This window comes from Neolamprologus brichardi, chromosome 4, assembly GCF_056152115.1.
Source record: "Neolamprologus brichardi isolate AB-2024 chromosome 4, ASM5615211v1, whole genome shotgun sequence".
Lineage (NCBI taxonomy): Eukaryota > Metazoa > Chordata > Actinopteri > Cichliformes > Cichlidae > Neolamprologus > Neolamprologus brichardi.
The window spans coordinates 2,122,633-2,146,495 of record NC_142107.1 but is presented as its reverse complement, the minus strand read 5'-3'; the positions used below and the strand labels follow the sequence as shown (position 1 = coordinate 2,146,495).

Here is a 23,863-nt window from a genome sequence, read left to right as displayed (position 1 = left end):
ATCTCAGGGAGAGACAGCACTTAGGCTGCAGATTACAGAGCCATATTTTCACGACAACAGTGGGTTTATTGATCTGGGCACACGGAGACACAAACGCGCACTTACTGCGAATGCGTCACGTGTACTTGATTCCAGTGCACAGAGCTTATACAATGCTTGCATAACACCTATGGCGCATATGTGGGTGATATTTCAGAAAAGTCGCAAGAGTTCATTCATATCCATAAAGTGCTTCTGTACTTTATGTGTATTTTAAAAAGAAAAGTAACACTTAGATTGTATTAAATGACTTACACTATAATAAGTTAGCTTTCTCCCTCATTTCTGCAGCTATGTTTCTGTAGTAGTGTAGTATCATTTAGTAATAACACACAGAAAAGCGATACTTATATGGAAAGCTTTTTTAGGAGGTTCTCCAACAGTTGTGATTCCTAGATGGAGCTCAAAAATACATTTACAGTTCCCCCAACATTTTATCATTTCAAAAAACATGTGCATAACTATTTTATGGCTTCAGCTATACAGTTACACCCTTCTTTACAGCTTATTGTTCTCAACTATAAAACTGTATTATAAAATATTTATAATAAAAAGTAGTCTTTTTGGAGGATTTCCATAGCGATTTTTCCACCAATGACATTTTACATACAGTATAGCAGAATCATATTTTGACCATAAAGTTTTTCTTTTAATGTTATTTAATGCTGTATAGGCAAACGAGTCACACACACACACACACACACACACACACACACACACACACACACACACACACACACACACACACACACACACACATATATATATATATGTAGAGCTGTAGTTTTAATAGATAAGGTCATTCCCTAATCTGATGCTTAAAACTAGAAATCCACTTCTAATAACGCAACCAAGAGATTATCCTTAATTCTCTGGCAGTAGTCGTTGCTATTAAGGCTCATAAAGACGCCACGGAGTCGTTGATCACATCATGTTGCATAAAACGGATGGCAGAAAAGCAGATGATTGATGATGAACAGCTCTTAAATCTTTGTCATAAATACAGTGTTGCAGTTGCCACGGCCCCAGAATGGACTCGTTATTAAAGTCAGTGCTTGTGTCGCACAGAATTCATGGACTTTCTTTAATAAAGCACGTTTTACTCGGTGATGCAAAGGCATAAAAATGATCCACGACCCCCCACCCCCACCCGCAGCTGCCTCCAGGCTCGCTTCCACCAGACTCACGACACCAAACAATGAACGTTTCGATCACACGACGCTGCAGCAGCTGCGATTTTGATGAGGGCAAAGACAACAACAAAGGACTTCAACAACAAGGACTCCAGATGATGAATCCTTTTACAAGTTTCCGGAGCGCTTTTGATGATTTCAGAAAAAAATGTAAACACTGAACGAGAACCAAATGGATCTGCAAAGGGGAGATTTCAATCTCTCGCAGGATATGGATCGGGTTTACGCAACGACCTCTGCCCCGTCACCCTGGTGTTATGTAAACAAACAAAGCATCAGAAAAAGAAAATTATTTAAAGATTTTGCTTTTCTTTGATCAAGCCAAAAAGGAGATGGCATGAATGAGATAAACAACTGAGTCGGAACATGAGGAGTTGGTATTCGAGATGTGGTTTTAATGAGGCACATATTGGAGGTAGCAGGATGTTTGAAAAATGAGAAAGCGGCCTTCATTTTGCTGCATTTTATCACTCATATACTATTTATATTAAACAGAAAAGGAGAGACTCCATATTCAGATATTCAATATCACAGGAGAGCCAGAGAGCCATTTCCTTACAGAGAGTACATGCTGTATTTTCTAGTGACAAGCTACATCCTTCTAGCAGCTTTCTTTATATTTTGCTAGGAAAATTGGAAAAGGGTTCAGTTACTTATTGAAAGATGTGCAAAACACACATGGAAATACAATATATAATGCAAAAACTGTTTGGTATGACCACCTTTATTCTTCAACACAGCCTGATGTCTCTTAGCCAGCTTTCTTTCTTAAGTAGTTTCCAGAAATAGTTCTCCAGGCTTATTGAAGGACATTCAAAGCTCTTCATTGGATGTTGGCTGTTCTTTGTCAAGATGATCCCACACTGTTTCAGTAATGTTGAGGCCAATCCATCTCCGATTGTTCCATTGTCTGTTTTTCTATTCAGGTAGTTTTTTTTCTGCACTAGCAGTGTGTTTGAGATCACTGTCACTGTGAAAAATGAAGCTGTCCCTAATTAAATGCTTTCTAGATGTTACTGCATGGTGGATCAAAAATCTGATAGTACTTTTCTGTGTACGTGATTCCATATATTTTGACAAGATCTCTAACACCACTGGCTGAAATGCAGGGCCAAAACATAACAGAGCCTCCACCGTCTTTTGGACACTCACTATTACACCTCTGTCCTCTGTACATATTATTTAAAGTTTGAACCAAACATTTTAAATGTGGATTCATCACTCTGTCAGACCTTTTGCTGCTGATGTTCAGTCCAGTTCTTGTGTAATTCAGCACACCTCAGCCTTTTCTCTGTTTCCCTTCCTCAATAATGGCTTCTTCCACTCTTTCAGTGACACCATTTCTGATGAGGCTTCACTGGATGAACTGATTTTATGTATTTTCTAATGACACACTTCACACTGCTGAGAGAAGCTTTTGATTAAAAGCTCTTTGGGAATAACTTTGTTTATGCCAAAGTATTTCATGTCTGTCAAACTGTGGTGTCTTTGGCATATTTTTTATATTAAAAATGGGGAACAAAGAATGTGTGTTTGTGACAAGATACACTTCAAAATTGGTTCTTTGCTAAGTTGTTTGTTATGTGTAGACACAACGCTGGTTCATCCCTTATGCTTGAATGATTCATATGTCTCTAACAAAAAAAGAAAAAGAAAAATAATCCACTGAAAATGGTCCGGTAGAAGGACTGGGCTGAAAACGAGTCAAAAAGCAGTTAATGTCCAAAGAAGAACTCTGCAAAACCTTCAGAAAGCCTATTGTTCAAGACAATTTACAAGCAAGTCTGGCTTGTTGGACACAAATGCTAAAAAGAAATGAGGGATGGTCTGAGACTTTTTTTGCAGTACTGTAGATCAAAACTATCCTCACAATTACAGTCCATCTATTTTCCCAGGGACAAGAAACCAGAGCAACATGCACTTAACTACAGGATTTTAGAAACAGGATTTACTGCACTGTTTATCATACAATCACCAAGTGGCAAGTCAAGTTTGCGATTGCTTAAAAATCCACTTCCTTTAATAGTCAGTAGATGGTAGTTTGGGGGAAAGCAACAGAAATAATAAAAAAAAAAACAACACCAACTTAGCTTTTTTGTGAAATCAGTTTTTGTCTTAGTCTCGTGTCTCTGTGGCAGCGATGATGCTGCAAATTAATTATGAAATAAGAGGAATTCATAAGTGTTATTTATAGAGCCCCAAGTCACAGTCATTTTATCTCAGGCCATTTTATACGGTGAGGTAAATAAAATCACTATGATCCTACAATTCCCCATGAGCAAGATCTCGGCAGCACTGGGAAGAAAAACAAATCCTTTTAAAATGAGATCTTCTGTGACCAGTTGGGGTGCAGCCAAACTGCAGCCGTGGGGCTTAATTTTTAAGGTGGACGAAACAGTTCTTTGACATATTTGTGGAAACTGTCAGAGCTACAAGCCTCTCACTGGGTATTTATCTTGACATTGTGATGAGCGCATCATAGCAAAGTGAAGCTTTTAAAATACAAGAAATCATTTGACCAGTTTTTAAACAATAGCGCTACATTTAGTGCGTGATCTTTTACTAAATAAGCATCTGAGAGAAGATTGTTGAAAAAAAAAACAGATTCCCACTATGTGTGGGTCAATCCACACCTCTCACTCACTGTTGTGTTCATCCACATTACATAAAGGAGGAGGTCAAGCTCGTGTTAACGTTCTCTCCCTCTCAAGTCTTCGGCTTTGGTGACAGATAATAGCTGCAAAACTCAGATATGCCACAATGTCCTCTTTGGTCCCCAGCTACTAAACTGCCTGTGTGGCCTTTGGGGCTGAATGATCACAGCTCATTTCAGTGCCAGCCCACGGAGATGTTCCACAAATCAGGTTAAATTCATGATCCTGGAGACAATGCTGTGGCAGAAACATAAATAACAGTTAAATGTCTTCTTTTTGGTTCGTTTCATTTCTAGCCAGGCAGGATGTACATTAAAATACCCACTGAGGCTACAGAGTGTCTGCTGGATTCTTGACTTGACTGTTTTCACATTCATTTTGTCCCCCCCGACTCCACTGCGTTGCCAACCCACGTGGTCTACCCACTCAGGGTGATTGGGTATCAGCCATCAAGTGTCAACGCAAGATATGGATAAGGACCAGGAGTCAAGATTTGGGGCTAGGAATCTGTTGGCATTATCAGACTAGTTCAGGGACCAGGGTCCCTCACACACTAAGTATGGCTCATCGCAAACTTTGGCTTGGTGCTACCTATTAGGCATGCGTGACGGCAATGCAAAGCTATCCACCTTGGGTTATTTGAATTTTTGGCTGGAAACAACTGTAACCACATCTTTTACACTTTCATAGAGAGCTAACATTACATCACATATTTTATGGTCTGTGACAGCAAAAGCAAAGCTGAGAGGAACCATTACCTCTGTCCACTCCATATGAAGGCCAAAGGCTAACAGAACAGCTTAGCAGCATCTGCCTGGTTTTATGAGGGCAGATGCTATCAGGCTAATGATGCCATCACGGCTAATTTGGCAGCCACACATCTGCTCCTTGCTGGCAGGAGTTGCGACAGCTCCGCTACCATAGCTGCAGACACAGAAACACAACGAGCCATCGCTCAGCTCACCTTTCACCTCCGATGAGCTGCCAGACAACACAAGGTTGCACTTTGTACCCGGGGACCAGATAAGAGATGAAAGGTATGAGTGGTGCTAATGAACTGAATTATCCTCACAATGAAAGACTACCTAAAGCCATCCCTCTTTGCCACTTCGCCCAGGCCCGAGCATGTTTCTTCGTCTGTGTGAAAACGTGCGGCATTACTGTGTTTGCTTTTGGCCTCGGTGCAGATATCAATTGATGGGTTGTGTTTAAAAGAGAGAGAGAGAAAAGAAATATGGGATTGTGTGAAATAATCCCAGCTATTGGGTCTTAGTCTTTGTGCAGTTCTATCACACTTGAAAGTTGTTGTTCTCTCATATCTGTGTAATAAGGAAAACATATAGCTGCTCCAATCCAAAATCTAGAATGGATTAAATGACTTATGTTTATATAAAACACATGAAAAGTGGATTTTTTTTCACTACATGGAATTTAACAATGATTTTTTAATCTGTGCTTAAACTCTTGGCTCACATCAGCCTCGCTGAAAGACACCGAACACCTGTCAGCTCAAAAAAAGAGAATTTCAGCAACTAAAGCTGGCCTCTGACCTAACAGGAATTTCCCCGTGGGTGTTAGGCATAATCGAGATTTTGGAAGCAAATTTTTTTGCACAACACTGAAAGAGAAGGTGGCATGGCAAATGTTTCCCATGAAGCTTATGTGTATATTATTTTATATTTCGGAGTTCTAATAAGGTTGTCATTATACCACCAACCACTTTGTCTAATAGCAGAGTACCCCGCTGCTGATTATTGGTTGCAAAATGTGTGTAAACTCTCTGCCGACTGCATCTCTCAGTGTGGGAAGAAGTCTTTTCCCTGAGTTGCAGGTCCCGTCTCGCCGTGCAGCATGCGCTGATGTCATGGGAGGCGTTCCCCCTCCCTCTTTATGAGCACGGCTCTGTGATCTCTGGTGGAGATCAATTAGTTGAGCAATCAGCCCGCCCCTTGCTTTTGTGTGAGTAACTGCTCGTAAACCGTTTGGTTGCCTGGCGAACGGGGGAATGCACTGCCTCAACATAAACAGCCACCCAAAGTCAGCCTGGCCAGAGCAGAGCTCCACTCTCCTCCTCAGTGTGGTGCATGTCATTAGGTAATGCAGCGTGACATCAGCTCGTTGCAATTTACCATTAGCCAGTGTAGTTTAGGATTAGCTGGTAATAATTTGTGTGGGTCAATTAATGACCTGTTGGAGGTGATTTAAAAAGAGCAGCAGTTGCCTGCAGGTTTTAATGCAGCCAGGTTGATCTGCAGACATTATCCTGGCTTTACTTGCTTAAACACACGCAAAAAAATGTTTATTCTAACAACATTCAGTGCATTCCTTCACAGTGTTCTGCATGTGCTAAAGCACAATGAAGCACTTCCCAGTTTCTCTGCAGTGTGTGAGCTCTGACTGATCTGAGCCATGACCCGTTTTACTTCCAAGGGGGGCTGAACAAAACCGACCCGACATTTTGTAGCAGCCACATTTTGTAATTGTGCAATCAGTAATGACCAGAGTTATTCACTCCCCTTTCTAAACAGCCGCTGCTAGGTGGTGCCAACGATAACACACCCTCTCTTATGAATAATAACGCATAATGGCCAGTGTATCTCAGCCCATTTATCCTCTTGTTGTAGGATTGGGAGCGGTCCAGCGGAGGCGGGAGTGGGCGTAGCACTAGTTCAGTTTGCTGGAACATACGCCGTGTAACTGCAACAGCCTCACTTGGAACCTCTGTTGCGTGTCACTCGTTTTTTCTGTCACGCCTTTCATCTCGTCTTTTGGAGTGAAATGGGACACAGATACACGAGGGGATGGTGTGGGTGTGGGTGTAAAAGGATGTGTTTACATGCTGGCTATTAGCTCTCTTTTTTCTTCTTCTTCTTCTTAGTTTTTCTTCAAATGTCCAGACCTGTTGTCGAGGCCTCTCTTTCACCTGATCCTCCCACCATCAGAGGTCATGTGTTTAAATTTAACGCAGAGCCAAATCTTGATCGCGTTTGAGGTTCGCTTCCTGGCAGTCCGCTGGAGGAAACAAAACTGCACTTAAAATGACCAATTAAAGCACAAAGCTGATGGATTGGTGACGGAACATCCTGCTGTCACTGCTTTTCAAGACTGCGCGGCGTTCACTGGAGAATACTTCCTTTTTTATGCTCTCTCTCTCTGTGTGTGTGTGTGTGTGTGTGTGTGTGTGTGTGTGTGTGTGTGTGTGTGTGTGTGTGTGTGTGTGTGCAACTGCGTCACTGACTAAAAATGCCCGCTGTGACTGTTGCTGAAATATTCTCTTGAGTAATAATCTCATAAAAGCTTATTAGTTTCTGATAGAGCTGTGTGTTTTTGTTTGATGCCTTGTATATTTTCATTTATGAACTGGAGCGCTTCCAAAGTGTAGGTGTGGAAACAGGCTGACAGGAGTGCTGCTCCTTTCCTTCCTCGAGTTTATGGGAGAGGTGACGAAAAGGTCCTCGGTCATTAAGGTCATTAAGCTTGATAAGCAAATTCTGTTCCCCCCGTTCTGTCTCTAAAGGAAGCTTTTATGGTTATTGTATGTGGATTGCATCTAAATGCTATAACACCACTGTGCCCAGCTTTCTTAACTGTTCATCCATTACTTCAGTAGCTCTTTACACCATTAAATGTTGAGGTCTAGGCTGTTCCACTGTGTGTTTTTCTATCCAGGTATGCTTCTACCGTGTTATTGTAATGATGAAAAATTAAGCTGCTGGCAGTCAGATGGTACTGCATAGTGGATCAAAATCTGATATTACTTTCCTGTGTTCATATTTCCATCAATTTAAACAAGATCTCAAACACAACTGAATGAAATGCAGCCAAAACCTTGACAGAGCCTCCACCATGTTTCACAGATGGCTGTAGACACTCACTGTTGTAGCGCCTCGCCCGATCCCTCTCATTCGTACATATTGATGATAATTTGAACCAAAGATTTCAAATTCACTCCATAAGACTTGTTGCTACTCATTTCCATTCTAGTTCGTGAGTTAGTATGCATGCCTCAGACTTTTTTTTGCTGTTTCTTCCTCTTCCTTCCATTGAAGGTTCATCTGCATCTCTCAGGTCCTGTTTCTGGTCTTTGTTGGATTTGTTTCCTATTTTTTAATGACATGATTTTCAGATACTGTTCATCGGCTGTAGATTAAAGCTGCCACTTCTTCTTTTGTCCTCCACTTATTCAGTTTCCCAGTTTCCTCAAATTTCTTAAGGTCACACTGGTGGTTCAAGACTTTTGCACGGTACTGTAGGCCAGAGTATATGGAGTTAAAATTACTTTTGCATTTTTAACCTGCATAACCAAGCAGTGGGATCTGATCAGGAGTCAGTGTTTGATTTTGTTTAGAAAATTGTTACTAATTTCTTAACATTTTCCAGATTTCCTACATCATACATTATCGCTGTAAGTCCATATACCTTTGTCAAACCTTTCTTCTCCATGTCATTACCAAGATCTTAAAAGTTCTCCGTCACTGAAGCTGAGTCACAAAGCTAGCTGGTTGGAACAGGGCATGACGTAGGATAAGACTTTGGAGCAGTGTGGCCTTTGTGGCACCACAAGCTTTGTACTTATTTTGTCCTTTGTCTAGATTACTGCAGCCTATAGTTCTTATTCATTGTGTCTTGTGAGTAATTTTGGATTATAGGAATTGTGGTTTAGTGTTGATACAATAGGGAGACATTTGAAAATCACCCACTTATCCTAACTGTAATCACCGAACTGAGGCCGGCCTGAATAGTTTCCTCCAGCTCACGGCTTGTATTTACAGTAAACCTGGCATTACATGAATCGAGCCTAATTGAGCTTGTGGTCATAAGAGGTATTCTCCAGACTAAACCTGTCCTAAACAGTCCTGCTGCAGGACTCCAGTGTTAGGCTGAGGTCCAAATCTCCCCCACAGAGCAAGGAGGTTATTTTAACACTCCGGCACACGGCAGCTCCACGGTGTTCACCCGTGCAGAGGGAATAAGGGAGGAAGAGGCAGGAAGCCACTAGGCTGTAAATAATAATGCTGAGGTGACAATCCATCGTTCTTGTGGCATGTTTATTGTGCTTTTCTTCACTTTTCTCCAAAGGCCTATTTATAACTGGCCACATTCCCATCTCAAAAATGTCTCTCCTGTGTATTTTAGATTGCACATTTAACCCCCTGTCCTAGCTATCAAAGATAAAGCTTAAGGACAATTGTTTTTCAGTTTTCATTCAATTCACTGAGACATTTGTGGAGTTTTTGCACACGGTGGTGTGTAAACTCTTTACAAGTCAAAGAAGCTGTGAAGGAAAGCTGTACACCAACTTAGGAAAACTCTTAGAGCTTGAACAGCATTCACAGCATTTCTTCAGATAGGAGAGGGGGGAAATTAGGAAAATAATGGTTAATGGTTGCTTTTATGGAAACACTGAGAAGTCACAGGAATTTTGTTACTGCTGTGTACATTTTGTCCCAAAGTTTGTCCTGGTTGCTAGGTGGCTTCCAGGACATGGTACTGAGTGAAGAGGAAAAGGCTTGGTGTCTTCCTGAGGCACGTTAACTGAGGAAATCTTAGCGGCAATGTTCAGTGAACCTGAACCTTACTGGAGTAATGAGTAAAACAAATGCAGTACAAAGGCCTCAGCTGTCAGTAAGACCTGCCTGGTTTATTACTAATATATCATTTTACTGTTTAAAGGGACGTGACCCTTATTTTTGCAAATCATTTTGCAAAAACCTGCCATAACAACAGAGTCACAGGCCAAAGACTGTATGTGAAAGATGGCCACAGTAACGTCAACTGCTAGTTTAAAATGGCTCTTTTTGAATCCTTGATTATAGCGTCTTTTGCTGTTTGTTTTTATCATTGTTGTTGTTTTGTTTTGAACAAGAACTAACGAGACTTGACCCCACTTGCTAGCTTTAGCAAGTGGGGTCAAGTCTCGTCAAGGTGCACGCACAGATTGCATAGCTGTTCTAGTTACATTATGCCGACCTGCTAATTAGTAACACAAAGCAATGCACATGTTTTTTTGGTTAGTTGTTAGTGCAATTACTGCAATTACATCTGATTTTTGTTTTCAAATAACTGCATTAAAAGATAACATCATTGGTTAATAGGTCCAGTTCTGTACCTTAAATATGTGGCCTAGCTGATGGTAAGTGACTACAGGTGCTGATTTGGTACCCACCTGTCATTCAAATCAGATATGGTCCAAATAATCCAACCTTTAAGCCAGCGGTCTCCAAACAATTTTTGCGCCACGGACCGGTTTATGTCCGAGAATATTTTCACGGACCAGCCTTTAAGGTGTCGCGGATAAATACAACATAATAAAACAGTATGGGTACCCAAAAAAAGAAGACTTATTCATAACACACGGGAAAAGACCCAGGGAAACTAAGTTAACGATTAAAAAAATGGCACTAAAAACCAATAAAAACCCTGAAAACCAAAAATTTCACACCCGAGCATCAACTCTTGCAGCCCAATACCAAACGACTCACGGACCGGTACCATTTAAAGGTTATATAAAAATTTACTCCCTCTATCCTCTACCATTAACTTAAAAAATAGCTACCAAGACCAAGACCCTTTTTTCTAGAAGAATTTAAACATGTTCATTTTCATTTCAGCTCAGAAGTTGAGCATTTTAATACTGGAGTCTATGAAGATTGACTCACTTCAGAAGCCAGCCTCAAGTGGTCATTCTAGGAACTACAGTTTTTGGCTCTGGCTTCATTTCTAGCTCCAGAGGCTAATGACTGTATATAAAACAGGGTTAAATATTTATGATTTTACTCTCTGATCTCGGCCTCACTGTATATGCACATTACCCACAATGCAACAGGAATGCTAACATTTTTTTCTGTTGGGGTTTTTTTTGTGTCTAATGCACAATCTGCTAGTAGAGATAATGAGCAAGCACAGAGGTCTGGTAACCTCAGGTCAGTCTAAGAATCTACTCAGTTTGTGTTTTTTGTTTAGTTTCATTTTTGATTTTGAAATCTGTAATGTTCAGATCAAAATCAGAGCAAGCACAATGAGCTGTGAGATCAAACAGACTGTAACTTCTCAGCAAGCACTGTTGCATCAGTGTCTACATTAAGTCTTTTTTAGGCATTTTTAAATAAATAAATAGAAACCTTGCAGTCACTTCTGTGACTTCTTTAAAGTCTTATGTTTAGTGCTACAAGACAAAAATGGTGCCGTAACAGAGCCCAGGTACTGCACCAGTTGTATGTCACGGTCAAATCTAACATGGTGTTTGGTTTCTCTGTTCTGAGGTCATTTTTCCCAAATGCCTGTATAAGTGGGAACCAGATACAAGGCGTTATCTCTAACTCCCTATCATGAGAAACTGCCTCGCTATCCGTGTAAATAAACACACGTAGGTGTTTGCAGGCTATAGGCTGTTCGGCGTTGCCTGCGTTTAGATTGCACAGTCAGCGCCTGAGGTTTTCCTGTGAGCAGAGATGGAAGGAAACCGCCTGTTATATGTCTCAGACGAATCAGGAGAGGAAGGAAATCACTTTCTACTGTTTGGCTTGAGCCTGTTAAGGCATCGTGAGCCATCTGCCCCACGGTAGCTGTGACGACCTGAACAAGAGATAAGAGGAGGATGGGAACAGTCTACATGCCCACTCAGACTGGAAGAGTTACAGGAGACTGGAAGGCTACTTAATCCTCTGCCTGTGGATGATTCCTTGCTCCCAGGCTGCTAAAGCAGTCTGTGTCAGTCACACACACACACACACACACACAGTGAGCAGAGGGAGAGTTCCTGCTGATGAATCCCCAGGTTTTCCCGCCTTTGAGCAGATGTGGAACCCTAGGATATTTATAGTCATTTAGGGAACGATGTCTGGTAGCCAGAGAATTTTCCTGTTCTCTATCTATCCTGCTGGATATCCCCTCAAATCCAATAAGTGGTTCCTCATTCTCTTTCAGAGAAGAATTGGTCACTGGGGTATGTGAGAGATGAGGCCAGAGCACAGGAGGATGTAGAAATCCATTATGGAGCAACAGGGCCACTCGGAGACGCCTCCGCAGAGGTTATATGGAAAAATAAATATGTAAGCGGGACCAGCAGCTCTATTTCCTCTTTGAGGCCGGCATATTATGTCTATCCTTTGTTTAAAAGTGAAGTTGCTGTTAGTGAAAAGAGGTGTGAGGCAGTTAGCAGCTGGAATTTCTAATGCGTGGTGAAGGTTTAAACAGCAGTCACGTTTAATTTACATGATGTTATTGAGATCAGGCACACACACTGTGAGGCCTAAACTAATGATGGTTTCCCATAAAACTGTAGTAAAGACTTACTATAAATGCTATTCTAGTTGGGTTCAAGACATTTTGCAGATGACCATACGTGTTAGGCATCTATAACTGAGCCGGTTGTCACTTGTTGCCTTTGTCTTCCAGTAAAAAGACGCCTGTGTTGACAGCGCAGCAGGAAGGATGGTACCAGCTAAAGGAGCTTAGCGTTTCCTCCACAGTGGAGCTGCTTAATGCTTTTTTTAGTGGAGAGGTTGGGGGGAGGTGGCACCGGGGGAAAGTTGGGTAAGTGACACCGAGGAAGCGTGTTGTGTGTGGTCGTACAAGCGGCGTTGTCACTGAGCTGGCTGTGTCGGGTGGCGGCACAGCAGGGGAGCTGGCTGGGGGTCTGAAGCTGAGCTGCGGAGCGTGTCACTCCGCTGGCCCATTAATCATTCCCAGGCTGCACTGCTTCAGCGCCTCAAAGGGGCTCGATGTGCACGCACTAGGTGGTCTCGATGCCACCCTGGAAGCCCCAGTCAGCTCCGTGTAGACAGACGATGGACACAAAGAGTCGAGCATCCGCACATTCGCACAAACATGTGCGTCCATTTCATCTCGGCTACGTGAGCAAGAATGAAGACAAATAAACACTCAGAGCTGTCTTCGCCATTCACCTTGTGGCACTGACACTGTGGTCTGTTGTCAAATAAACACAAGAATTAAAATAATAATAATCATAATATTATTTAGGATCTGAAAGTGAGTGTAATTGGAGTCTAAGTAGGAGTATGTCATGCAGTGACCTACCGATCAGGCCTGAAATTTATATATGTCTGATCATAAATAGGAAGCCATTAAAGGGTCATAGCTGACAACCTGGGAGGATAATAAAATTAAAGTTAGTTTGACATATGTCATTTGTTTTAACATAGTTGATGTCTTGTCTTGTTTTTCATGTTTGTCCATTTTGCTGCGAATTTTCTGAAGTTTGATTTTAATCCATCTTGCTGGTTTTATTTTGAAGTGGGTGCTTTTATTTTGAAAGATGAGAGTTGTCAGCGGAAAGAGAGAACAAAAACACAAAATTGTCTCCAGTTAAGTGAAAATATTTAAGTTTTTTGTTAACAGGCACCTGTCTGACATATGGCTGGCATATGGTTCACTTGTATTTAAAATTATGTTGTTCACTGAACAAATTTGTTGCCTTTTTTAATAGAGGTTTGTGTGTCTTTGATTTACAGGACTTCAAGCCACCAATGATATCTGCCAATTTGATGCTTTGGATGAATTGTGTGGTAGCTGAGACCTACATATGAGAAATCATATTTCAAATATGCATGAGTCAAGTCTGGTTTTATTTGGTGTGAATTGTGGGTTTTGTGCATCTCCGACCAAGTGGACTTTATCTAAACATGTTTTTGTTCAAATGCAGTAAGTACAGTAGCTCTTATGCTGTGGTCACTGCACTGTTTCATGTGACTGACCGGTCAAATACTTTCTGTGAAGCATCAGCTTAAGAGACAATCATTCAGTCAGGGTTACTCTTGGCTTTAAGTTCAGTCATGCAATGAGACACAAGCTGAAGTCGACACCTGTGCAACACGAGTCAAACTTTGTTCTCTACTGTGCAATAAATTCCATTAAAGGAAAAGAACAGCTGGATGAACCGCACTTGTTGTCTGAAACTGTATATTTTGGGCCATTTTCACAGCCCATCATGCGTCCAAATCTACGTGTGGTTCATGTCATCTGACAGAGGCTAAAACTTTTGGATTAAAATGTATAATAAAGCAATCTGTATGCTAGGTGTCAGCATGTTCTGTGTTCTGTGCTTGTCGACACTGCTGTTATGGCGTCCAACAGCTCCTGAGTGAAGAATACGAGCGTTAAGCGAGGGTGAACACGCTTCTCTCGAAACACTGAGTCACCTCTCCTAACCACCATCCACAACTTCGCTGAACAAGATTTTTCAGTATGTTCTTAAAAGCCCGAGTGAAACCTTTCTGGCTCCTAACAGCCGTGTCTGTGTTGAATTATGAGCTCAACAAAACAAAATCCTCAAAACATGCAGGCTTTACCCAGAGGACATTGGGTTGTAGCGGAGCATGGATTTTTTTGAGATCCTCCAAATACATCTCTTTGTTTTATGGTTTGGTTGTATACAGAGAAACCTCTTACCAAAGGCACATAGGCTTATGTTGCAAGACAGACTGGAGGCGACAGAGCGAAGGCCAATTCCAGAAGCATTGTTCTCCACTTGTAATTGTGACAGAGCTAAATGATGTATTTCTGGAACAGCTACGTATCCAGCTCCAGCATGAAGGATCACCTAACATGGAGGCTTAAATACAAAAAAACCTAGGTTGCAGTCCTACTGAGCAGAAAAGTCTATGAAGGGTCTATGAAGTGCAATACACTAAACACTGATTTCCCTTTAATCAACCACACAACATGCTTTTAAGTTTATGGTCATGGACAAATAGCTTTAGCAAATGTGCAATATGGACTAAGGACTGTATACAAAATATTTGGAGGGAATATGTTTTGCTTTTATCATAGACTGTATAGAAGAGATGGATGGAAGTACTGTGACATCACTCACTGCATAGTGAATCTTCAAGCTGAGCATTGAAGCATTTAACATGCTGGTTTTGGAAACCAGTCATTACAAGCAATGGGTGGATTTTACTGAGAAACCGAAGGACACTGCCCTCTCATTAAAAGCTTCTCATACAGAAGATGCTTTATCTTCCCTTATGACTCTAAAGGGGCCGTGAATTACAAAACGAACCCCACACGACAACACTTTAAACTAGAGATTTTAAAAGTAAACTCATCAAGAAAGTGTTTGCTGAGCTCATACCATAAAGAAAATGAGGGTTGTTTTCCCATAAACCTCTATAGAGCTGGACTGCTTTTGGCAACCAGAGGAGTCGCCCCCTGCTGGCCGTGAGAATACATGAAGATTTAAGGTGTTCCTGCACTGGCTTCATTGTCATTTGTCAAACCCAAGAGGTACAACCACCTTTCATCCACTGTCCATTATGTTTATATGCCTGGGGCTAAATTACAGTAAAATTTAGAGTGTTAATTATAGTATGTTGGAAAATGTAACATTTTCTTTTTATTTATGAAATTACTTAAAATGACTGTTTACTTTTCTTTTTGTTATTAACAGTTATATTTGTCCAACTAATTCAGTGCAGTTTTATTATTTTATTGTCATTTTGAGATCATTAAAGTATTTTTTTCTTTCTTTTGTTTTTACTTAAATGTTGATAAGTGTGGGAAGGTTCTAGCTCTGATAGGACAGGCTTTCTTTAACAAGGGGTTCAACCCCCTCTGATAGTAAGTGAGGTGCCCATAAACAAGGCATTGGTGCGGAATAACCATAATGATATGGTTATGATAATAATAGAAAACAAAGTAAATGTTGGAGTGAGCAGCATGCTCCTGTTGTGGGTTGTTAATGATCCCAGGGATAACCTCCTTTTCCTTTGGGTTTGAACCAACCTTCACGAGTGCTGTGCAAACAGTCTAAAGCAGACCAAGACTCAAAAACAGAAAAACTACGTCTCTTTACTGAAGATTAATTTTTATCCCGCTTCTAAGGTATTTTATTGTCAGGTTAAATTACTAATTTTAAAAAAGTACATCATATATGATGAAATATGGCAAACAAAGCCCTGATAAGCGTTAACTCTTCGCAGTCACATCTCGGTTCTTGGGTTTTCCTTCAACAAATGCCAAAGGAATCTGGAATTGTTCAAATATCATTCGAGATAACCTCGCAGTTAAGTGGCCTTTAAAAAAATGGATCCAAAAACAAAAGAAAATGATGGATAATGGTTCTTGTCACAGTTTCCACAGCGAGTGTCTCCAGTTTTCCTGCTAGGGTCGACCCCAGAGGAGTCCGTCATTTGAGCTGTGCCGTTTTTTAAAGTTTTTTTTTTTTTCATATTCATAAGGAAAGCACAGGCGGGTCTGCTTCACATTTGATTTTACTGATTGAAATAAATTGCTTTATTACTGCCTGCAATTTTCTCTCCCGTCGGTCACCCCGTTTGAGATTTCCTCCCTGTGCGCCTCCGAGCTGCAGCCGTGCAGCGCTGACAAGTTCTACATGACTGAGACTCGTCAGTCCGGCGGCCTGGCGGTCCGGTCCCGGTTGGACTCTGTCAAGGGTGTCTGACTTTCCACGCTGCTGCAGTGCCAGAAATGTTCCCGAGTGTTTCCTCACCTGCAGCACACCTGTTTCCTATTAACTGCTTTTTATTGAACATCTCTTTCTATTTTCTTCTCATTATTCCACCTTTATTAAAGACACTTTGCTTTGCTGTTGTTGAGTCTGCTTTAGACTGTTTGCACGGCGCAGTGAAGGTTGTTTCAAACCCAGGGAAGAAAGACTGTTCCTCCTGCGATCATTTACAGCCCACAACAGGAGCATGTCGTTCACTCAAACATTTACTTTGTTTTTTATTATCATTATCCCTATTAAAGCTACCCCGATTCCTCGCCAGTGTTGTTTATGAACGCTTCACTTATTATCAGAGGGACTAAAAACCTTCCTGTCTGATCATCTGCGTATTTAAATATGAAACCCATCAAAACAACAACAAGCCCAAAAATAGCGGTCACCTCTGGCTATTGTTGCCTTAAAAAACAATAAAGAAAGAAAATTCACTCTACCCCGCAACACACACACACATGCACACTCACACAAATATGTCTCAGCTTCCAAATTCAACAGAAAGGGCTGACTCTGTGCCCCCTGGCATTGCCACACAGCTACAGGCCAGATAATAATGTGGGGGGGACGGGGGACGAGAGGGAGAGCGAAGGGACCCGAATGCAGCTTCTATTACAAGGAAACCTATGACATCATTGCTTTGCAGGAATTCTTCTCTCCCGTCACATGGGCTGCTGCTATGGAGCTGAAATGAGACCCAGATGGTGAGCAGGCCTGGCCCGGCCTAACCTGGCATCCCAGGGGCGGGGAGCGGGTGGCACAGACACCGTCAGCAGAAACGGTGTCAGTGGTGCCACTGAGCCATATTTGAAATCATCCTGGCTCAGCGGTAAACTGAACATGAAAGCAGGGCTTTAGATGTGGAGTGGCTCACGTGGTAAATGCGGTGTCCTTGTATCGCCAGGCTCTGGTTCCCTCCTGTCTCCAGCAGTGTCTCCTCTCCCCCTCCCTCTCTCTCTTTCTCTCTGAACTGCTGCCATGCAAGGTACTCATAACCCGACTGATTTGAAAGTCTGATTCGATTGAATCCAAGTGCACAGCCCAGCTGCACAAATGCAAATGGCCTTAAACACGGACACTTCTTCCAGATGAAAATATTGTGCGACAATATCCACTTTTCCGCTGGCAGTAAGTGCACATTAACATCCATTTTTAACGGATTTTAAAATTCAGATGAATGCTTTTTAAAAACGAGTGCTGCTGTTGGCAGTACTTGAGTGTCTTTAAGAGGACTGTTGGGATACATGTGACCAGAAGAAGCCACTTCAAAGGCAGCTGTAGCATTGATTTGAATTCTTCTGTCATATTTACCGTCAAACCCGGCGGCTCTTTAAAGATACGTGAACGTGCATTTAGATTCTTTATTACAGAGTGTACTGGCAGAGTCAGCCAGCAGCCGTCTGATACAATCACATCCTAATTCAGCTGCCTTGTGGGTGGCAAATAGGTTGGCTCTTCCTCACAAAGATATCTGTGTAGGTTTAATGAATGCCTGACGCCGTTTTCTACACTACAGGCTTGCTCGTTGGAATCTCTCCTACAAACACTTTTTTTTATTACACTTAGAGATACATAAAAGCAGCTACAGGAAAATGCACCTCAAAAGTGTATGAGACTGACTGCACCTCCAGTTGTCCGGAGGTTCTAAAAAAGAAGAAGAAGAAGAAGAAGAAGAAGAAAAAGAAAGAAAAACCGAGCATCACACGGCAGGGCGACAGCAAAAGCAAAAGCATAAATCGAACAAGTGCAAAATTACACGTATGAGTGAGGGGACCATCTTCATCTCGTCTCGAAACCCACTTGGCAAGCCAAAGTTTCCCACAGTACACTCCCCCCACCCCCACCTTCACAGCCCATCAGTCACTCAGGCCGGAGAGGAGCAGGGGCCTGACTGTCAGGGGTCAGAGCGCCATATACGCGGAACACGGAGAGAATATGAAGCAGCTGCCTGGGACATGAGAGCCTGATGTGTCACCATATGTGCGCGTTTCCCAACATTATGCATTCCTTTATGGCTCACGGTCAAATATCATCACGCACTGAGTAATTAAACAAGATCCGAGCTGTGTGTGTGTGTGTGTGTGCGTGTGGCTTCTATAGTGTCTGTTACGTAATTAAAAAACAGAGAGCTCGCAATAAAAAATATGTTTTGGAGAAAAACTATAGATGCCGCAGTTTTTAACGTGTAACACACTTTTAAAAAATGAATTGCGGATTTAAATGATTTGCAGAGCTTTTGTCAGACTTGAAATCACATTTGTTTTACTTTCCACGGCACAGTTTTGAGAGCAGCGCCTGCGTGGTTTTGTTTTCACGGCCGTCTCTTTTACTTGCTTACCTTTTCTGTTTGATTGGGTGAAAGTTTCAAAGAGTTTTGAAAGGTCGCGCATAGTAAAGGCACCTAAATGACTCCGGATAGCTGCGGGCCGCACGGAGATTTGAAAGAAGTGGATACTTTTGCGCAGCATGCAAAATATTCCCATTTATAATAAGATGATTAAAAACAACTACGCGAGAAATGCAATACCAAAATAAATGACGCATTTTTTTTTTTATTTCTAATATAAAATATGTGCAAAAAACAAACAAACCAAAAAACCTCGTGACTATAGAGAGACAGTTTGAGTCTCGCTCTAATCTTTTTTCAGTCTCTTTACTGTAATTTTGAATGTCCTGGGGGGTTTTCTTGCAGCTTTCGATGTCTCCTTGTAAAAGTTGACGTTCCCTTCATATGGAAGTTATGAAGAAACGCTGGGTGGCCAAACGCATTCCACGGGGTGAGAGTGAGAGGGGGAAAGAGCAGGGGGGGGGGGGGGGGGGGGGGGACCCGTGCCCCTCTTGTTTTATGGTCAAATTTGTCAGTCGTTCACCTCCAGCTGATAGGAATGCTGCTGCCAACGTAAATGCGTTTCTTTCTTTCTTTCTTTCTTTCTTTCTTTCTTTCTTTCTTTTCTTTTCTTTTCTTTTCTTTTCTTTTTTTTTTTTGATGACGACCCTGCATGCAAAGTCATGGGAAGTTGACTTTGTCCTGAACAATAAGTGAAACCAACTCTCCCATAACCGCTCTCTCTCTCTCTTCCCTCAACACCGCGATGTCCTCCAGCGGGGAGGAGAAATCCAGACACATCATTAGCGCCACAACTCTGCATCCCCACCGCCAGACCATATGGACCCGAGCGCTCAGTAGAAACAATCCCTCCCCCTGGCTCTTCTTCTTTCATGCAAAAGGTGTCAGGACACCCTTATTATTTTCTCTTAGGGAGACATGCTCAGTCTGGCTTTTTTTGTATTATCTGATGACACCAGTCGCACAAAAAAAGTGAGTTGGTGGTGTAAAGGGGGCTCTCCCTCCCCTTGACAGCGAGATGGATGCCACAAGTGACAAGCCTTTGTTTTAGTAAAATACACTCACATGCTGGCTTTTGCAAGGGCGAAAGGCGGAGGCCAAGGGGAACAACTTGTTCACTTGTTCCGTTTGGTTGAGCAAACCATGGCAGTGTCGGAGACTTTGTTACATTTCCAGGTTTGCTTCGCTTTAAGCTGTTGATATAAACTTTCCTGCTCTCTGTTCAGAAATAATCAGCATCGCAGCAAATACACTCTCCCTACAATTAAAAAAAAAAGAGGGGAGATCTGGCTTCAGATTACCCAGCGCTTTGTCCTCCTCTCTGAATAGTTTACTGCCTCTAAAGTGGCAGTTTATACTCTACGTGCCAAAAATGTCAATAAAACCGCCCTAATCGCCCGTCCAATCTGTAATAGCACCTGCTTATGGAAACACAACACGCCCCTGCAGTGTATCTGCTCAGCTGCAATGTTTCCTTTCCTATTAGAGCTGCTACTACAGTCGGAAACACGCGGGGCAAAACGCAGTCACGCATTTGGGCAGGCGCACTTTGTTTACTGAAACGACTTCCTGCCTTTTCTTTGCTATTCATGGATTTATTGTGGATGTTGATAAAGATCAAAGGTTGACAAAGTGCGTCTTTGCAGAACTGATATGGAGGATGTGAAAGTTGGGAAACAACAGAAAAAGATTTTTTTTTCTTTATTTCACGGTGGCGCACCTGCCTCCTAGAAATCATTGGTGTTTCTTTTAGCGTAATTTGTATTTTTTTTTTTTTTTTCAAACTAAATTGGTGAAATCTTTAATTTGCTGAAACAGCAATTAGTCCTAATTTCTACTGAAAATAGATCTTGCTTTTTTTCCTGTGGTCGTTTCAAAAACAGTTTATTTGGTTTGGAGGATATAAAATGTATAAATAATTCACCAATAAGTTGGTTAATTTTCAAGAAAGTATTTTGAAGATATAGACGTTTTAGTTTGAGGGGTTTTCACTGCGCAGGTGCTGAGATTTCAGCTTGTTTTTGACATAAAGGCCTTTTCCTCCTCTTTTCCTCCAATACAATATATTTAGCCAAAAAGAAATTAATTATTTCTAATTTAAGGAGCACCATTTACCATATGACCCTGTGCGTAAAGTACGCATTTTAGACTTAGGCGCAAAATGATATTTTAAATTGGAGAGACTATCAGGGGAGTGTTTTACGCTACGTGAGAAAGACAAAAGTAAAGGCAAACGAATAATCACCTGGCTAGAATTAATTGTGTGTGTGTGTGTGTGTGTAGGTGTGTGTGTGTGTGTGTGTGTAGGTGTGTGTGTGTGTGTGTGTGTGTGTGTGTGTGTGTGTGTGTGTGTGTGTGTGTTACAGCAGAAAACACTGATAACAACACTAATTACGATTATTTTGGCACTGATAAACGCTTAAATATTTCCAGAGTGAAGGGGAAAACAGGGGATCCCTTACCGACACATTCGTTGGCTTCTCTAACCGTGGCGCGCTGCCAGGGTCGGTCGTAGTGGAAAGGTTTGCACCTGTCGCACTCCGGTCCCGCCGTGTTGTGTTTGCACTCGCAAACCAGATTCCCCTCTCTGTCCTTGACGCACTTTGAAGCGTGCCCGTTGCACTTGCACCGTCCTCCGACCTGCAGGTCCGACACTGCGTAAAAGTAGGAATCACGGGCCAGCTCGGAGTCGTCCTCGTTCTCGTCTCCGAACGTGTGAAGCCGGCTGAAGATCACCTTGATGTCCGTGGCCGTCACCCAGTCCTGAAGCACCGGAGAGTTGTCGAAGTCGTGTGCCGACGGTCTGCCGTCCAGCGTGCTGAAGGCTATGAGCCCACCTGTCAGCGGGTGCATGTCTGTGTGGGAGTCCGTGCAGATCGCCTCTTGCTCGTTCTGCTTCGTAATTGCTGCCCTGTTCTGCCGGTTGTACATCTTCTTGCACTGAGTGGAATAAAACTGAAAAGGTACCCACGATTTGCCATAGTCCATGGACTTGTAGATCGCCATGGACTCGGGTCTGGGCGAGCAGAACTGCAGGCTCACATAGGTGACCTCAAACTTTTTACCCAAGGACAAGGTGAGAGTGACGTTCTGCGGATACTGCACGTAGTTTTCAGACTGCCAGCAGGTGAGGTTGTGAGGGTTGTTGAGGTCTGTCAGATAGGCAGGTGGATGGGACTTTTTGGGATCTCCGGAGTCGCACGTGTGACAGTCCCTACTCCTCTCCTCTCCTTTCTCGGTCACCACACAGTAGCGGGCGGCCGGAGTGCCGCAGGTGCTGGACACGCGCACGTCTTTCCCAAAAGCAGAGTTGACAAAGTCGGGGATGCATCTCCGAGGATTCCCGTTCTCGTCATAGCACGGGTCCGGAGGGGAAGACTGTGCAGCAAACATGCTGAACCCGTATCCCCCAAAGACACATTTGGTAAGCGCAGAAACTGTCACCAAGGTGACCCAAACCTCCAAAATCCTTTGCATTGTAATCCGTGAGTCGTAGGGGGTGGGTTTGCGCTGAAATGCGACGAGGACAAGATAATCAGTTAGCAGCGCTGCAGTCAGGTATTAAGAAGAAAACAAGACAGCTATTAAACAATAAATAACGCTCACGAGGAAATTAGAGAGTGGGTTAGGACGCAAACAAATGCATGAAAAGAAATAAATGTGTATAAAATATTCTTACAGGGCCAAGAAAACTCCACCTAGACCACTACCTCCAAATATACAGCTCAGCCTGAAAGTGCAGGAGGACTCCAAAGAATTTGGAGAAACAGCCTATCCGATTTAATCCGAAACTACTGCTATAGTTATACTTCCCCCCCTCTTTAAAAAACCCAGAATAAAACCAAGATATGGCAAATGCCCAGCTGGCTCTGACCCTCCTTCTGCCTCTGCCTGTCCACTCAGTCACACCTCTGCCCACCTCTATCTCCCTCTGTCCCATTCCCTCTCTGTTATAATAGAAAAAAGGGGGCTCCGCTCATTCAGTCAGGAGACGGAGCTTTTTTTTCCTTTTTTTTTTTTGCTTTTGCTTTCTTTTAATGTCTCGACGTAGGAGATGGAGCAGCGACATCGTCCGACATATTCCGTGAACTACAAGCTTAAAAAGCAAACTCGAAATAAAACTTAAGAGTCATGCAGTCATTTGAATTTTTCAGCTACCTCTCTCTCTTCAATCAACAGTGTATGTGTGTCTTATATAACTAAGATACAATAAAAAAAAAAAACACGTCTAAGATACCATCAATGACCACCGTGGTTTCATCGCTGGCCTTTAAACCACATCCTTATCTTCACGCACAGGAAATCAGCTGCACGTTTGCAGCCCCAATAAGCTGCAAGTAGCAAGACACAACCTTCCTTTTCATGTCGTTATTGTCTAATGTGCTGTGATAATGTTAGGTAAAAGAGGAAACATCACAAAACAAAAGCAAATGTAGCACATTGCACTGAAAAAAATATGTTGTTGGATTTAATTAATTCAATGGTGGACATTTGTTGCACACAGATGTTTTGCTTTGGCAGCAACTTAAACAATTGAGTTAAATTAACACAATTTATTCATGTTCAATAAACCTGTGCAATTTGTGTTGATAAAATGTGACTTAAACATGTTTTGATGAAGTAATTTGAGCTCTTGGAATATTTTAATCCTTCACAATTTTCTCACTTTATCCCAACACCATTCAATAACTTTTACCCAATACTACTTGGTCACTTAAATACTACATGTTATCTTCAAATTACATTTTGCTATTATATTCTAGTATCAAATACACAATTTTCAAATGGAGGCCTTATAACAGATTGTATTGTTCTCTTCCAAGATGGTTGCTGGTATCCACCAGTAACCTTTCAAAACAAAATGTCTAATTTCACTGCATTGACAGTAGGTAAAAAATTAAACTGACATTACTCCTCTACTGAATCAACAGTTAAATAATGTCAGTTCTTCCATGTTCTCTGGAATCAATCACAGCAAAGAAATTAGACTGTTTCTTTTGAAAAATGTTACAGGTAACTATCTTGGGAAAGAACAATACAAAACATTCTATTTAAGGCCTCTGATGTCAAGATTCAGTTAAACAACAATTATAACTAAACAATTTGAGGTAATGTTAGTTTCCATTAACATTAAATTAGGTTACTGAAT

At 42.0% G+C, this 23,863-nt stretch overlaps 1 protein-coding gene across 1 annotated transcript in view; it reads right to left on the bottom strand.

Moving 5' to 3' along the window:
• Positions 1-22,647, bottom strand: part of ntn1b (netrin 1b) — a 47,592-nt gene extending 24,945 nt beyond the window's left edge. Inside the window, exons 1-2 of the mRNA XM_006797897.3 lie at positions 22,394-22,647; positions 21,177-22,224 (exon numbers count right to left, since the gene is read on the bottom strand). Coding sequence (XP_006797960.1) covers positions 21,177-22,191 — 1,015 coding nt within the window. The 5' untranslated portion in view covers positions 22,192-22,224; positions 22,394-22,647. The remainder of the gene's footprint in view (positions 1-21,176; positions 22,225-22,393) is intronic.
• Positions 22,648-23,863: the final 1,216 nt, after the last annotated feature.